An 18,794-nucleotide genomic window follows, 5' to 3' on the forward strand; every position below is an offset into this window, starting at 1 on the left:
TCAGTGTAGCGAAGGAAAAGTGGGGGACGGATACCAGTATAGGCTTGGAACATGGATTGTTCCACATAGCCAACAAAAAGACAGGCATAACTGGGACCCATGCGGGTGCCCATGGCTGCACCTTTAGTTTGAAGGAAGTGGGGGGAGCCAAAGGAGAAATTATTAAGAGTAAGGACTAATTCTGCTTTTATTTGCCATTTCTGCCCGGGTGAAAGGACCACTTGATCTTAGCCTTTTAAAATTCTCTCTAGTAAGCTCTCACCTTACTAAGCTTGGAATTTCCTTTCATGTATGGCTCGCTGAGCCATGACATTTGCTTATGCACACACGAGTTACCATTTAAAATTATCTCGCCTTACATTAGCCAGTGAATGGAGGAAATTATGTGGTCCGTGTTTTGGTTTTCAACTTCCATCATCACCCATCCAATTGCCTCCAGAAATGAGTTCCTCCAGCAGACATTTTTAATGTTAAGCAAAGCAACTTATTCAATATGGTTCATTCAATAAATAACTCCTGAATTTGCCAACAATTAATCACATATAGAAAAACTTCAGTATTAATTTATTATAATCAAAACATTAATTGAAAGCACTTTTGGAAATGAATTCCTTTAAAGATGTCAGCTTTTGTTACTTAGGACTTGCATGTAATTGTCAGACAATAGATGTCATCCTTGACAGCTTGTGTATCAGAACTCAAAACCGGTTTATATATTGCTGTCTAGTCATGCTGAATGTTATAGACAACTTGATATTTCATCATTTGTTTAACACTAATGCTTGCATATTCAAGAGGTTTTATTTTGCACATGCATGATAGCATGCATCTGTAGCTCTTATGACATGTTTTCTAATTGTTTTGATGTGCTTTCTTGCTTGGTATGCATGCAGTAATTCGTATCTGCTAGCAATAGGCAGAAGTAACAGTGCCAGACATCTGCCAGCCAACTCTTCCTCAAGCACCAGCTTCGATCCTACTAATTCTAAGTCTAGGCAACCAGCATCATCTCAGTACTCATCGTACAGCATCTTCAGAAGGTATAACACTTTGTAAAAGCAACATTAATTTTGCAAGAAATGCTCTTTTTGAATGTGCTACAAGCTCATTTAAATGGAAATGTGTGTGTGTATATATACATGTTGTCTCTGATAGATCTTGTATATTGTGATGTAAGTGCAGCCTTTAAGTACACTCTGGGCAATTTATTAAGTACAGGGCAGAAGCCTGTTGTGGGCTTCTGCTTTAACCTGTCCACTTCAAGGTTCGATGTGTTCATTCAAAGATCCTCTTCTCACACCCCTCTTGTAACCTGAGGTTATTTGAGTAACTGTCGCCTTCCTGTCATCTTGAACCAGTCTGGTCATTCTTCTCTGATTAACAAGGTATTTTTGGCCACAGAACTGCTGCTCACTGGATGTATTTTGTCTGTAGAGACTGTTATGCATGAAAATCCGAGGACACCAGCAGTTTCTAAAATACTCAAACCACCCCACTTAAAGTCACTTGGATCACATACCTCCCCAATCTGATGTTTAGTCTGAACAACAATTGAACTTCTTGACCATGTCTGCAAGTTTTTATGTATTGAGTTGCTGTCAATGATTGATTGGATATTTTCATTAATGATTAGATGATTAAGTGTACCTAATAAAATGTCCTCTGAGTGCATGTTGTTACTAACAGCTTTCAAGTATTTTGATGTAAGTGCAGCCTTTAAGTATAAAAAGCAGGCTTATTGGTAACCTTACCAGTGAAATACAGCTTCCAGTAAGTTTAAGACCGGCAGAAGTTCAGCTTCAATCAGAAGTTGCTGAAAGCAGCAGAAAGAAAACTTAATTCTTTGGGTCGTTAGCCCTCTTTTAATCTTGCTGAAAGTGAATGTATTTGAGGGGAAATAAAATTTTTTCTCTTTTCAGATTATTTAGATTTAAATATTTCCAGTATTTTAAATCTTCTGTGTATTTTTCTAAGTCTTTGGATAGTTGTAGATCATGGGAAAAGAAGAATTTGTTACTGTCATGACCTTTTTGTACAAATATCTGCTAGGATTCAGAAATCTGTAAATGTGCCAGATACTTGTTTGGATTGCAATGTGTTTTCCTTGGAAATTCTCAAAGGATAATTGCAGTAGTCAGATTGTGTACAATTATAAATCTCTTAACTTAGGACTCCAGGTTAAAACTCTCCGAATGAGTTATGGCTTCTCATTTAAAATATTACATTCTTGCCAGTAAGTCATCTTCAAAAAGGTTCGGATAAATATTTGAAAAATATTGTCAAGTCAGGGGGTACAAAATAGGAGAATGCAAGTAATTTGGTAGCTTTTTCAAAACTGACACAACTGTAAGCGGTTTGCTTGCATTTTGTGCCATATCATTTTCAGCTATCATGAGAAGTGTTTTGATATGCACCATGTGCCATTAGTGAGTTGGTTATACTCAGTTACATGTTTCCTGGTATGAAATGGCAGTGGATGTTACCTTTAGTTGGGAGATAGGAAACTTGAGTTTTTAACAGTTTCAGAATTGTATATCAATGCAAATGAGGCGAGTAACCCTCATAGGATAAGTTGTTCTACTGTTAACAAGGAAAATAAGTTTTGTGGTGTTAACAAAACTGCAAGGGTGTCAAAGGTTATGGGCAAAAGCAAGAGAATGAGGTTGAGGGACAGTAAATCAGACATGATAGAATGTGATGATGGACTGAGTAGTCTAATTCTGTTTCTGTCTTTTGGTGTCTTGATGAAGACACCCAAAATGTTGACTGTAGATGCTGCCTGACCTGCTGAGTTCCTCCAGCACTTTGTGTGTATTGTATCGTTAATTATTTTTCTATTTACATCTGGGTGTGCATGGAACTGAATAAATCTCCTTTTGAGTTCTTGGAAGTATAGGAAATCCTTGGAATTATGTGCTGGTTAAAGTCAGAATTGGCTTTTTTTTGTTGAAAACTGTTAGATTTCCTATTCATGTACATTAACAAATGGAACTTTTGGGCAAGCTGTATAAGAATGTCCAGTGCTCTTCACCTGAAATAACTCTGGTCTTGGAATATACCCTTGAAAATCTGTCCCAGTACCCTATCCTTGACATCAAGCCTTCGTGTCACACAGCCATGGAAGTTGAAGATTTGATGACCATTACATCATGTAAAATTAATATACTGGAGCGTTGGCAGGACTGTAGCATAGTGGTTGGCACACTGCTTTACAGTACCTGTGACCCAGGTTCAATTTTTGCTGCTGTCTGTAAGGAATTTGTCTGTTCTCCCCGTGACTGCGCGGCTTTCCGCTGGATGCTCCAGTTTCCTCTGACAGTCCAAAGACATACCAGTCTGTGGTTAATTCGTCATTTTAAGTTGTCTTGTGGTTCGGTTAGGATTAAGTTGGGGGTTGCTAAGCGGCATAGCTTGAAGGGCCAGATGGACCTACTCTGTGCTGTATCTCATTAAATAAAATTTTTTAAGATAATAATGAGCCCAAATTCCAAATGTTGAGAGCCACTTGAATGGATTAGCTTTGAAGATGTCAGTCTCTTGATAGTCATTGATGCTCCTTTCTGTTCAGCTTTGAAACTGATGCATTGAGGTTTTCCATTCAGTAAAATTTACAAATGAAGTATCAGCAAATTGCTGTTGTTGGAATAGGACAATAAGATGTAGGAGCACTTGGCCCATCAAGTCAGCTCCATTCCTTCACAGCTGATTTATTTTCCCTCTCAACCCCAATCTCCTGCCTTCTCCCCATAACCTTTACAAATCAAGAATCTATCAATTTTGACTTTAAATGCACTCCATGACTTGGCATCTACAGCCGTCCATGGCAATGAGTTCCACAGAAGAATAGGTCAATCTGTCTTTGCAATAAAAACATTCTTTTATAAATCCATTTTGCTGAAACTTGAGTATTTTATCTGCAAAGATGGAATTCCATTCTTAAACATCCAGCACAATTCACTTGCTTCCTCTAATCTGAAACATGTTACTCTTGGGGTTGGGGGGTGAAATTGGTGCATGAGGGAAAAATGTGTGCCCTGCACATCTTATTTAGGTGGATGGAAGGGAAGCTTCAGGCAGGTGCTGCTAAATTGTGATGTTATTTAAAATACTGGAGAAGATCTTGAATAATGGTGATGACTAAAAAATATATATTTTAATAAAGCATTATTTGATAAAAGCCCATTACATTTTCCTTCAGTGGGCTTAGCACCATTGCTTTAACATTTCCTGTTCCCCATGCAAGCTAATTACTGTTCACTCTGTTCACAATATTTAGCTCATTCTATGTAACATTAGTTCTAGCGAGTGGTCGTGATCTGAAAATTAGATGCAGATGCTGAACCCAGAGGATAATAAACTCAGCAATCTCTGTCATAATGTGGATTGCCTTAGTGCAGATGGCTGTTTACAAACTGTCAATGTTTTGAAATATTTTTGAAATTATTTCCATTTAAAACTGCCTAAATAACGATGTTCTGAGAAATAAACTTAAATAAGGCTGGTCAGGCTTTCATTCAGTACTTTGATGGGCAGGTGGTTTAGAAAATTTAAATTTGTGCAAAAAGAAACCAAAGGTTATTTTGTTCTCATATGCTAAGCAATATTGATGTGACTTTTGGAACCTGTTAAAGATAAATGCAGCTATATATACAGTGCCTTAAAAAATATTCAGCCCCCACAGCTATTATCACATTTTACTGTTTCATTTTCTGAAATAAAAATAGATTGAAGCAGGATTTTTTGAGCTAATCTACGAAATATTGTCCACCATGTCAAATCTAAAGCAAAATTGCAAAGCCTATCAACAACTTACCAAAGAAGAGGCCCAAGCTAGAAAGGAATCATATCCTTACCTATAAAGACTTCGCAAAGTGTCATTTAGAAGATACTGTAAAGGTGTGGAAGAAAGTCTTGTAGTCAGATGTGACTAAAGTGAATATTTTTGATCTGAACACTAAGTGGTACATGTGGTATAAATCTAAATCTGTGCATCAGCCAGGTTACACCATCCCTACTGTAAAATGTGCTGGAATAGAATCATGCTATGGAGATGCTTCTCAACAGCAGGGACTGGAATTCTGGTGAAGATTAATGAGACAATGTGTTGCTAAAACAGAGGATATCCTGGATAAAATCCAATTAGTGTCTGCCAGAAAGCGTAAACTGGGGTGAAAGTTCATTTTTCTGCAGGATAACAACCCCAAAGCACACTGCCAGAGCAACGATGGAGTGATTTCAAATGAAGAAAATTGATGTCCTTGAGTGGCCCAGCTAGATTCTTGACCTTAACCCAATTGAACATCTCAATGGCAGAATTTCAAGATTGCTCTCAACTGTTGCTCCCCATCTCACTTGACACAGCTTGAGCAACTTAGAAAGGAGGAATAAGTAAATCTTGCTCCATGTTATACACAGCTAATAGGAACTTATCCAAAAAGACTACAGGCTGTAATAGCTGTGAGAGGTGGTTCAACTAAGCGCTGAGCAAAGGGGGGGTGGGTGGGTGAATACTCTTGAAATGCTGACATTACAGTTTTTGAAATTTTTGTTGCTTTACATTTTCCCTGACTTTTGGGCTCCACTGTGTGTGTGGGGGGGGGGGGGGGGCGGTGGGTAGGAGCATGTGATTCACAAATAAAGATTCTCAGTTAAATTGATGAAAATCTCTAATTGTAATAATTTTTGTGTACAAAGGGTTGGGGCTGAATATTTTTACAAGGCACTGAACTAAATATGTTACTTGAATGTCAGTGCATATTGAGGTATAATGAGTACCTCCCAAGAATGTTACTTAGTTTTGATATACTGCTCTAAATTTAATGTGTATGTATTGTGTATTCATTTGCTAACAAGTTTAAATTCCACTGATTCAAGTCACTTTTCTTGCAAGTAAAAGCACATCTTTGCCATGTAAACTTCATGCAGGAAAATTATGTTCCAAGGTTATGGGCAATGTGCAGGCAGACGAGATTAGTTTACAGCACATTTGATAACTAATCAAACAGTCATAGAACTCCGCAACCAACTAAACTAATTCAGTTAAACTTTCTTTTCATTGGTTCGGCCCAAAATTATGGGCTGAAGGAACTTCTGTGTGGTACTGGTTCTATGTTCTATGGTCAAAGCTTGTTGTTAATTCACAAGTAAACTGCTGCAAAGATTCCTATTTGTATAATAGGGATTGATGTAATTTGAAATTAACAGGAGTCTAATTTAGGAAATTTTTATAATGACTCTTCGTAAGGTAAAACCAAATACTGCTGGGAAATTTATTGTGGAAAACCTTTAAAAGCAAACATCAAGAGCGTGGAGTTCAATACAAGACTGAGCTTCTCCCCTCTTTTTGTTTTGACATTAGTAGTTCTTTTGGTCGAAGAAAAGAGGATCAAATTAGTACTGTTCAAAGTACCATTTCAACCAGCACCATAGCAACTGTTACCTCATCGAACAGCCTGCAGTCGATTCCCAGGATAGCTGCCTCCACTTCATCGGGCAGGTAACGTGAACAAATGGCTGATTTATCTTCTATAAGCTTTTAACTTGTTTTGTCTGTTATATGTTTCTTCGTATGAATTAAGGATATTTGGATTTGTATTGACAAAAATTGTTGGATTTGCCAACTCGAGCTGCATATCAGGAAAGTAATTACAAAAACAGAAAAGTTTCTGCAGTTGCTGGAAGTTTATAAGACCATGGAAGAAGAATTAGTCCATTTGGCCCATTGAGTCTTCTCTGCCATTACGTTTTGGCTGATATAGTATCCTTCCCAAACCCATTCTACTATCTGTCAACCTCCTCTTTGAATGTACCCAATGACTTTGCCTGCGCAGCTAACTAGCAATGAACTCCATTGATCACCACCCTCTGGCGAAAGAAATTCTTCTTCATATCTGTTCTAAAGGGATGTCCTTGTATTCTGAAACGGTACCTCTAGTCCTAGACTCTCCCACTATAGGAAGCATCCTGTCCATATCCACTCTTTTTAGGCCATTCGTTATTCAGTAGGCTTTACTGAGATCCCCACCCCTCTCTTTCTTCAGTGAGTACATGCCCAGAGCCAACAAGTGCTCCTCGTGCATTAACTCTTTCATTTGCAAGATCATATTTATGAACCACCACTGGACCCTCTCCAAAACCAGCACATACTTAGATAAGGGTTCCAAAGTTACTCATCATTTTCCAGCTGTGGTGTGATCAATGACTCTGAATTACAAACTTGTTTTTATATTCAAAATGAATGCTAACTTTGAATTTGTCTTCCTTACTACAAACTTAATTTGCAAGTTAACCTTTAGGGAATCCTGCACAAGGACTTCCAAGTCCATTTGCATTTATGGTTTCTCTGTAAGAAAATAGTAAATGTTTTTATTCCTTCTACCAAGGTGCAAGATTATACACTTCCCTAGACTATATTCCATCTGCCACTTATTTACCCATTCTCCTAATCTATCTAAGCACTTCTGAAGACTCACTGCTTCCTCAAAGCTAATGCACCTTCACCTTTCTTTGTATTGCTTGCAAACTTGTTAACAAAGTCCAGAGTAAAGCATAAAAATTGCTGAAGGAACTCAGCAGGTCAATCAGCATCTATGGAGAGGAATACACAGTTGAACATTTCAGGCTGAAACACTTCAGGACTGGAAAGGAAGGTGAAAGAATCCAAAATAAAAGGCTATTGGAGGAGAAGGAGCACAATCCAGCAGGTTGGATGAGTCCAGATCAGAGGTGTAGGTGGCAGGCCTGAAAGTTGACTGTTTTTTTCCCTCTATGGATGCTGCCTGACCTGTTGAGTTCCTCCAGCATTGAATTTCCAGCATCTGCAGAATCTCTTGTCTCTTATTTTCTCTCTCTGGTTTTTGCAAAATCTGTTTTTTTTTCCTCCAGAAAATACCATATCCCAAATGTGTAATGAACTTTGTTACCAGAATAAATTTTATTATTCAAAAGGTAAACACATTGTTCTTACGATGGTAACAAAAGCCTAGTTGACTAATTTTTAACCAAACTCACGACTTAAACAGAAAAATCGCAGCAATTCATAAATTTCTCTGTAAAAATTCAAACCAATCCTTAAGTCATACAAGTTTATTTTTCCAAGGTTTTTGTTGATTTCATGTTTGTTGAGCTTTGCTTATTTTCTTGTTTGTCTTGCTGCTTGATGTGCTGTAGTACCTCAAATCGTTTCTCGACGGGGGACAATACTGAGAAAGACAAAGAAAATGTTCCTTCAGCGGTTGCTACAACTGGCACTGTCTCCTCAACAACGGAGGTCAGAGAGAGACGCAGGTGTGTAGTCTTCCAGGTTACATTGATGAAGCTGTGAGGAGTTAATAGCAGAATTCTGATTCTCTCAATGCAAAAAGAATTGAATTATGTATAGATACAGATTGCACTTCGTGCAAAGTTAATCTCATGGATCCAATATCATGATGTCTTTCCTGATCATTGAACTTGGTTCAAATTTACTCCTTTTCTTTAAACAATCCTCCCATTTACAGTTGTTTTATTCCTTACTTGGTGGTTGTTGAACCACTTCAAGCTGGTGAGTGATGACTTTAAATGATTTTCATTATCTTAGGTTTATCATTTAAACTACATCTTAGTAGTGAGTATCAGCAAATCGGTTGCAGATAATTGTCATTATTAAACTCAGTCTTCAAGATAACCTTAAAGGGAGAAAACAAGTTACCAATAATGAGTATAATACAATTTAGGGTCAAGGACACAAAAATGCTGGAGTAATACAGCAGGCCAGCAGCATCTATGGATAGAAATAAAGAGCTGATGTTTCAAGCCAACTGATGGGTCTTATCTTGAGACCTAAGCTCTCTTTTTCTCTCCACAGATGGTGCCTGACTTGCTGAGTTTACTTATTTTAGTTTATTTAGACATGCAGGTAGATCAGACCCTTCCCACCCCAATGAGCAGCACTACCCAGTAACCCACCTGTTTGACCCAAGCCTCATCACGAGGCAATTTACAATGACCGATTAACCTGGTAACCAGTACATCCTTGGACTGTGGGGTGAGACCTGAATGCCCGGAGGGAACACATGTACTCATGGAAATACAAACTTATTTCAGAATTCCTCCAGCACTTTGTGTGTGTTACTTTGGATTTCCAGGATCTGCAGAATCTCTTTTGTTTAGAATACAACTTAATGGCTTGTATCTGAAATGCCTGTATTAGAATTAGTTCTGCTTTAAGATGTCAGTTTCCCATATAATGTGATTGGTAGAGGAAGAATTAAAGTATCATTGGAGCATGGAATATTTTAGAACATGGTAATATATAAAACCAATGACCCATGTCTCATCTTCGAATGTGGTAATAGCTCAACTGTGGCTAGCCAATGATATGTAAATAGGAGACAGCAACCCTTGGATTTCTCAGTTTTTTTTAATCATGTCTCATGACATGTCAGACAAGATCAGATTTGGTTCTGCTTCGACTTCTTCACTCAAGCCCTCACTATAACCATGGTCCAAATGTGAGCAAAAGATTGAAGACCCATATGTTGGTGTTGGAGAATCAGGAATGATAAAGCTATTTGAAACAAAGTGATGTTGGAATGAGATGTAGGGTCAGACATGATTTTGATTTCTGCTGTTCACTCAAGTGCTGATTCACAGAGCTTACTAAACTATAATTCAGAGGGGAAACTTCCACTAAACTGATTTGGGCCTCGCAAAAATGGAGATGGCTTTGGTTTATTTCAGAGTAATAAACCTGGTTCAATAATATTTGCTTTTGGCTTTTTCAAGAGCAGTCTCCTAGATAAGACCACAAGACATAGAAGCAGAATTAGGCCTCTTGGCCCATCAAGTCTGACTACCATTCTATCATGGCTGATTTATTATCCCTGTCGACCCCATTCTCCTGCCGTCTCCCTGTAATCTTTGATGCCCTGACTAACCAAGAACCTATCGACCTCCACTTTAAATATACTCAATGACTTGTCCTCCACAGCCATATCTGGCAATGAATTCTGTAGATTTCCAACTCTGGCAAAGATTCTTTCTCATCTCTGTTCTAAATAGATGTCCTTCTTTTCTGAGGTTGCGCCTTTTGGTCTTAGACTCCCCCACTATAGGAAACATCCTCCCCACATCCATTCTGTATAGGCCTTTGAATATTTGATGGGCTTCAATGAGATCCTTCCTCATTCTTCTAAACTCCAGCAAGTACAAGTCCAGTGCCATGAAATGCTGCTCATAAATTAGCCCTTTCATTCCTGGAATCATTGTTGTGAACCTACTCTGGAATCTGTCCAGTGGCAACATCTTGGGTAAGGGGCCCTAAACTGCTCTCATTTGGTCTGACCAATGTCTCATAAATCCTTAGAATCACATCCTTGCTCTTATATTCTTATCTTGAAATAAGTGCTGACATTGCATTTGCCTTCCTTACCTTACTCAATCTGCAAGTTAACCGTTAGGGAATCCTGCACAAGATCTCCTTTGGGACTTCCGATTTTTGAATTTTCTCCTGGGTTAGAAAATAGGCTACACTTTTATTTCTTCCTACCAAAGTGCATGATTGTGCACTTCCCTACACTGTGATATTGGCCACTTCTTTGCCTATTCTCCCAATTTGTCCAAGACCTACTATAGGCTCCGTGCCTTCATCAATGCTACCTTTTCTCTTTGAAATGAAAGAGGATGAGAGGTGATTTGATAGAGGTCTGTAAGATGATCATAGTGGACAGCTAGAGACTTTATTCCTACATGTAAATGATGAATGTGAGGGAGCATATTTTTTAAAGTAATTAGAGGAAAGTATAGTGGACGTGTCAGAGGGAGATTTTTAGAGAATGGTGAGTGAACAGAACTGGCTGCCAGGGCTGGTACTGGAGTCAGAAATGTTTGAGAGATTTAAGAGACTCTTAAGTACATGGATGATAGAAAAATGGTGAGCTATGTAGGAGGGAAGGGTTAGATTGACCTTAGAGTGGGTCACACAATTTGGTGGGCCAAACGGCTTGTACTGTGCCACAATATTCCATGTTGTAAATGTGTTGGTTGGTCAGGTTTATTGACTGAGCCATAAATACAGAGTAGAAATAAATGCCATGAAAATTAGCTTATAAGCAGCTACTTGTTTCTTATTTGAGAAATGGACAGAACTTCCTTCAAGAGTTTTAGTGATTGAAATCCTTTAAAGCCAGCGTTTTCTTTCTCTGAAATTGTCCTTTTTATCCTGTCTCATTACTTTCTTCCTCCTGTATTTCCCTTGTCTTTTTATTCCTTTTTTCCCCATATATTTTTTAATAAATCAAGGCTGATTATAAATATTGAGTTGTAATTCTGTTCTGAATTTTCAACAAAATTACATTTCTTTTATCAGACAATTGATTCCTATCAAGATTAGGTGAGCTGAAAACTGCATGGTTTTGTGACTGAATGCTGGCTTGTGACTCATGAACTCAGTTTTAGAATCTAACCAGAAATGAACATATTCAGTTAATCAAGTACTTAATGAAGGAAAGCAGTGGGTATGATACAGGCTCCTTTTTTATTAACCATTCTTCAGTTATGGCTAACCTGAAGCATTGTTTGAAATTTATAGCTTGTGTAATTAAAAGTTGGACTCCCATATAAATGACAACTGTAATTTAGCACCTGCTTCAATATTATCATGTGTCTGTGACAAATGATTGAGATGGTACTTCAAGCTGCATGTTTGGTTTCATTTTCACATTAAGCGTCTTTAACTTGCAGGTTGGTTTTCAAACGCCCAGCATGACTTAAATGAGCAATGTTCTCACTGTTTCTGTAGTATCCTTTGCTTCACTGATTATTTTTGGCATAACATTGCAGGTTTGGTTTCCTTGAAGTGTTGAAACTTCCTCAGCCCCTTTGGAGTGCTGATATTTTACTGCTGTTTCCCTGGTTTCTGACGACGTGGAAGTTGTCTGTGTTTTGTCAATGATGAAGGAAACAGTTTGAAGTGATTAATATCTTATTTAAAACTATTCATGCCAATGTTCATTAAGACAACAGGAGCAGAAGGCACAGCCTAAGATACAAGGATGCTTGATCTATTGACTTTGCTAAACCATTCGATCATGGCTGATTTATTTCCCCTCTCAACATTATCCTACCTTCTCTCTATAACCTCTGACACCATTACTAATCAAGAATCTGTCAACTTCTGCTTTAAATATACTCAATGACCTGGTCTCCACAGTTGTCTGTGGTGATGACCTCATCTCTTTTCCAAAGGAAAGTCCTTGTATTCTTAGGGTGTGCCTTCTGGTCCTAGATCTCACACTACTGGAAACATCCTTTCAACATCCACTGCATCTCGTCCTTTCAAAATTCGATGGGTTTCAATGAGATGGCTTGTCTTTTTTTCTAAACTGGGAGTACAGGTCCAGAACCATCAAATGCTTCTTACACGTTAACCCTTTCATTTCCAGGATAATTTTTGTGAAACTCCTGTGAACCCTCCCCTATACCAGCACATCATTTCTTAACTTGGGGAGCAAAATTACTCTCAATGCTCCGAATGCAGTCTGGTCAATGCCCTATGTCAGCAGACTGCCAAATCTCTTAACTCCTCAGCTGTAGTTGTGTTCCAACTTCAATTACACTCAAGTTGCAGATGGGGTAGTATTTTGACAGTGGTGAGCTTTGAGCTGCATTTCACCTTGGTTACAAGCTGTAGTTCTGAATATATGATAAGAATATATATGATGTATAGAGGGGGGCTGTTCTGTTAGGCTGCTGCTGATGAGTGATGTGCTACAGTTACCAGTATGGGCATCACAAACTGCAGATGCTGCAAATATGAGCAACACACAAAATGCTGGAGGAACTCAGCAGGCCAGGCAGCATCTGTGGGAGAAAATAAGTACAGTTGACGTTTCCGGCTCAGTATCAGGATCACTTTTTTTTCACATTATATATCAGTGATCCAGATGAGGGAATTGATGACTTTGTGGCCAAGGTTGCAGGCGATACAAAGATAAGTGAAGGGTCAGTGTTGAGGAAGCAGGGAGTATACAGAAGGACTTGGACAGATTGGGAGAATGAGCAATGAAGCAGCAGATGGAAGATAATGCAACACACAAAATGCTCTTGTTTGAGATAGAAGATAATGCTGGGAAGTGTATGGTCATGCACTTTGGTAGAGGGAATAGACTATTTTCGAAACAAATCAGCCATGACAGAATGGCAGAGCAGACTCAATGGGCTGAAAGGCCTAATTCTGCTCCCATGTTTTATGGTCTTGTAAGTGTGTGGCACTGGAACTATGAGATGAGCTCAAACCTAAGGTTTATAAGCTGTATTTTGCATTAGAGTGAATAAATTCAAGTTCAGCTTATTGTCATTAATCCATACACATGCATACTGCCAAATGAACCAGTGTTCCTCCGAATCAAGTTGCACATAACTCACACACAACACAAAGTAATATTACCACAAAAAATTAACAAAAGGTGCATTTACAATGCAAGTTCAAAAAGTAAACAGTTCAGTGCTACCAATATTTCATATGTGATGAGACCTGGGTGGTGGCCCTTCCTAACAGTTCTTGTCTTAATGTTAGGCTATCATCCTGCCCGATGGTAGGAAGTCGAAGAGATTGTTGTGCTGATGAGAGGGGGTTGAGAATGCTTAGGGCCCTGCTTATGAAGTGCTCCGGATCAATATCTTTTGGTGTTAAAGGTGGTGAAGAGAAATCAGTTCAGAATGAAATCTGAGGGGTAGGGGAACTCATTTTCCATCTCCTGATGCTCTACCCTACATTACAGCAGTTCCAATAACAGAAATTAATCCTTGCAGAATTCACCAGCAGAAATATCTGTAACATGGAAGATAAATTCACTCTTACAAAATTTATCTGGAAATAAAGTAGACATATTTCTTTTTAACTGACATTTCTTGCCACAAGCAGGGATGACACAGCTTTACATTACAGAAAATGGTTTTAAATTTTCTTGGACTGCAGTTACCCTTCCCTTACAATGCAGGGGTCACCTGCACTCAGTTGTTGTAAAAGCCCATTGGGTTCATTGCCTCCCAGGAAAGGAAATGTGCTACCCTTGCTCACTCTGGCCTCTGCACTTTCTAACCTGTCATTACAGTTTGAAGTGCGCAATAGAAGCTGATATCCTGTGACTGAATGGAATAATTTGTAAGTGACTAAACTTAGTTTCATGTACCAAAGGCAAGAAAAAGGGTTTGCGACAGATGAAGGATTAAAGGTCAAGTCTATTGTCATCTGACTGTGCATATATACAACCAAAGATTTTTCCTTCTGACCACATTGCACCCACAAAACATTTATCATATACAGTATACAAAAACAATATATTACTGTAAATAAGTTCATAAAATATTATCCAAAGTTTGCAACACAGGTAAACAGTACAGTAAACAGATCAGTGTCCTAGTGACGAGACCTCGGTGAAGGCATGGTATTCAGTAGTCTCACAGCCTGAGGGAAGAGGCTGTTACCCAGTCTGGCAGCCCTGGTCCTGATGCTTCCTGACAGTAGTGGGTCAAGGAGATTTTGGGATGAGTGTTCGGGACCCTCACAATGCTTCAAGCCCTTCAAATACAATGCTCCTGGTAAATATCACTAATAGTAGACCCCAGTACTCCTCTCAGTGGTTATTTTTTGGGGTCTTATGGTTTGATGCCGTGCACTTTCTGTGCCACACAATGATAAAGCCAGACAGGGGACGCTCAATAGTGCTCACGTAGAAAGTTATTAGAATGCGGGTGGGCAGCCTTGCACGCCTTAATCTCCTCGAATTGTAGATGCTGCTGTGCCTTCTTGATGAATTGAGGAGGAATGAGGATTTCATTTTTATTTAATTATCTCCAATAGAAGAATCCAAAATGATTTTTCAAATAGTGATATGGTCTTAACCCCACTAAAATTAGATAGGCTTGAACAGAATGTTTTACAGGAATCCGACTGCTAAACAGAATAAGAAAACTAACCCACTTGTGTGACAGGTTAAGTTGTTTCTAATCAATAGTATCTTCCCAAGGAACTTTGACACTGATAATTTAACATTAATATCTCTGAACGCCAAAGGACAGAGTTCAAGGCAGTAATTATCTTCCATTCACGAATCAGAAATATTGTCATTCTACAGCCAAAGCTTCAATGTTGCCTTCTGGGTGTGGCAGCACTTTTGAGGAATTATGAATGCAGCCAAATAAAGCAGTTGAGAGCAAATAACTCGATTTCTTGGTGAAACTAGATTGAAAATATACTGCCTTCAGGAACTTCTGCAATTGTTGTCCTGCAGCCATTGGGCTCCTGGACCGGCTTCACTTGCACCCATGTTAAACTGACTCCATAGACTGTGGCTTAATTTTCAGGGACTTCGCAGCTTATGTTCTATGTATTATTTAGTCATTAAGTCATAGAACACTTCAGCCCATCTAGTTTGTGCTGGGCCATTAATTTGCTTAGACCCATCAACCTGCACCAGGACCATAGCCCTCCGTACCCCTCCCATCCGTGTACCTTTCCAAAGTTCTCTTAATGTTGAAATCGACCCTGCATCCACCACTTGCGTCATCAGCTTGTTCCACACTCATCACCCTCTGTGTAATGAAGTTGCCCTGAACTAACACCTTTCACCTTTAACCCATGCCCTCCAGTACTGGTCTCACCCAACCTCAGTGGAAAAAGCCTGCTTGTATTCACCCTCATATCCAATCTATACCCCTCATAATTTTGTATATCTCTATCAAATCTCTCTTCAATCTTCTGTGTTCTAAAGAATGAAGTCCTATTCATCCTATTAAAACTTTTCCTTCAACACAAGTCCCCAATTACCAGCAACGAACTTGTAAGTTTTCTCTGTACTTTTTCAATCAGATTGTAATACTGTATACTGATTTTGCTGTATCTGCCTCTGCCACTACCCTGTGCAGGGCATTGCATGCAGCAGTCACTATCAGTGTTTTTAAAAAAAGCATACCTCTGACATTTTCCCCTCACCCTCCCATACTTTGCTCCAATCACCATAAAATTATACCTCCTTGTATTAGCAAAGGTCCTTCCAAACCTCTGGTTCACCTCTCATTCAATTACTTTCATTTACTTAAGTGGTAGTGGCTGTTCATGCACAAAGCCACGCTGACAATCCCTGATCAGTCCAGGTCTATCCAAGTATTCATGTATCTGGTCCCTTAGAATACCTTGCAGTAACTTTCCCACCACTGATGTCAGGCTCACCAGCCTATAGTTTCCTGGTTTATTTTTAGAGCCTTTCTTAAACAGCATTAACTGTTCTTCAATCCTCTGGCACCTCTCCTAAGGCTAAGGATGTGTCAAATATCTCTGCTAGCACCCCTGCAATTTCTGCACTAGCTTTCTACAGAGTCTGAGGGAAAACTGTCAGGCCTTGGGTGTTTTATCAACCCTAATTTGCCTCAGGATAGCAAGGGCCTCATCCTCCTCTGTAATCTGCAGTGGGTTGGTGACCTTGCTGCTGCATTGCCTCAACTTTATGGACTCTGTGTCCACCTCCCAAGTAAATACAGATGCAAAAAATCTTTTTAAGCTCTTACCCATCTCTTTCAGCCTCCATGCATACATTACCACTTTAAGCTTCCAGAGGACCAATTTCATCCTTTGTTACCATTTTGCTCTCAAAATATATATAGAAACCCTTGGGATTCTCCTTCACCTTGTCTGCTTGAGTAACCTCATGTCTTTTAGCCCTTCTGATTCCCTTAATTATTTCTTTGCATTTCTAATACTGAAGTACTTTGTTTGTTGCTGCTTGCCTATACCTGCTATGCACCTCCTTTTTCTTAACCAGGGCCTCAATATCTCTTGAAAACCAAGTTTCCCTAAACCTGTCATTCTGGTCTTTTATTCTGACAGGAATATAAAGCTCTGTACTCTCAAAATTTCACATTTGAAATTACCAAGTACACCTTAGCCAGAAAACAACCTGTCCCAATCTACACTTGCTATATGCTTTCTGATGCCATCAAAATTGGCCTTTCTCCGATTTAGAATCTCAACCCACGGACCAGACCTATCGCAAACTTCTGTCACCTACCCTGTCCTATTCCCGAGTAGGAGTTCTAGTATCACTCTCTCTGTAGTTGGGACTTTCGTGTACTAATTAAGGAAATTTTCCTGAACTTATTTGACAAACTTTATCCCACCTAGTCCTTTTACAGTATGGGGGTCCCAGTCAATATGTGGAAAATTAAAATCAGCTACTATCACAATCTTGTTTCTTACAAAAATCTGTGATCTCTGCAAATTTGCTCTCCTAACTCCTGCTTACAGTTGGGTGGTCCATCATATAATCCCATTAATGTGGTCGTACTTTTCTTATTTTTTGGTTCTTCCCGTAAAACTTCCCTAAACGAGCTCTCCAGTCTCATGACTGAGCATTCCTGTGACATTTTCCCTAATTAGTAACTCCGTCCCTCCCTCTTTATTACTCCCACTCTGTTGCTTCTAAATCAACGGTACCCCAGATCTGCCAGTCCTGCTGCTCCTGCAACTGTCTCACACATGGCTGCAATGTCATAACTCCAGGTGCTGATCCATGCCCTAAGCTCATCCATCTTTCCTACAATTTTCCTTGCATTGAAATATATGCAACTCAGAATATTTGTGTCTTCATTTCGATTCCTGAGTTTGTTTATAGGCTTAGCAACATCGTTCTCCACAACGACTCCATTATCTCATTATCTGTTCTAGTGCTGTAATTCCCATTCCCTTGCAACAGCACTGGCAAACCCTCCCACTAAGATATTATTAGCCCCTCGCCCCTTCCACTTTATCCTTTCTGTACAGGTCCCAACTTCTATGGAAGAGAGCCCAATGTTCCAAAAATCTGAAGCCCACCCTCCTGCACCAAGTCCTTAGCTAAGTGTTATGCTGTATGAACTTCCTATTTCTGGCCTCACTAGCATGTGGGATGGATCGGAATCCTGAGGTCACAAGCCTGAGGATTTTCTGTCCTTTAACTTAGCACTTGCAGTTGCCAGAAAAAGTTTGTGAAGCCTTTGCAATTACCTGGTTTTCTGCATTAATTACTCAAAATGTCTATTGTTTAACTATTATTTTTATGTTCATTTAAGTCAGAACAATAGACAAACACAATCTGTCTAAGTTATAACACAAACAGTTGCATTTTTCATGTCTTTATTGTAGGCATTGTTTAATCATTCACAATCCAGGCTGTGAACAAAAGTATGTAAACCCTTGTGGTTAATAACCGGTAGAACGTCCTTTGGCATCAATAACCTCCATCAAATGTTTCTTGTCACTGCTGATCAGACTTACTTAACAGCAAAAAGGAATTTTAGACCACTCCTCCATACAAAAATTTCAGTTCATCAATATTTCTCGGATACCTTGCATGAGCAGCCCTCTTCAAGTCATGCCATGGCATCTCAATTGGGTTAAGGTCTGGACTCTGACTTGACTACAGTATTCCAAAACAGGAATTTTCTTCTTTTTAAATCATTCTGTTGTTGATTTGCTCTTGTGTTTTGGTTCATTGTCTTGTTGTATTATCCAACTTCTATTAAGCTTCAGGTGACAGACTGCTACCCTGACATTCTCCTGTAAGATGTCTTTTTACAATTTTGATTTCATTCTTTCCTCAGTGATTGCAAGCTGTCTAAGCCCTGAGGCAGCAAAGCAGCCCCAAACCATGATACTCCTTACACCATCTTCACTGTTAGGATGAGGTTTTGGTGTTGGTGTGCAGTACCCTTTTCCCTCCAAAGACAGCGCAGTGTACATACCTGCCAAGAAGTTCAACTTTTGTCTCATCTGTCCACAG

General features: G+C 39.2%; 1 protein-coding gene across 4 annotated transcripts in view; it reads left to right on the top strand.

Moving 5' to 3' along the window:
* The window catches only part of ppp1r12a (protein phosphatase 1, regulatory subunit 12A), a 238,941-nt gene that overhangs the window by 151,028 nt on the left and 69,119 nt on the right, over positions 1-18,794 (top strand). For 2 of the 4 annotated variants that reach the window (XM_059977568.1, XM_059977565.1), the window contains exons 13-15: positions 894-1,040; positions 6,359-6,496; positions 8,170-8,286. In XM_059977568.1, the coding sequence (XP_059833551.1) occupies positions 894-1,040; positions 6,359-6,496; positions 8,170-8,286 (402 nt within the window). The remainder of the gene's footprint in view (positions 1-893; positions 1,041-6,358; positions 6,497-8,169; positions 8,287-18,794) is intronic. The other 2 variants (XM_059977566.1, XM_059977567.1) reach the window with 2 other exon arrangements.

Source organism: Hypanus sabinus, chromosome 8, assembly GCF_030144855.1.
Source record: "Hypanus sabinus isolate sHypSab1 chromosome 8, sHypSab1.hap1, whole genome shotgun sequence".
NCBI classification, from domain to species: domain Eukaryota; kingdom Metazoa; phylum Chordata; class Chondrichthyes; order Myliobatiformes; family Dasyatidae; genus Hypanus; species Hypanus sabinus.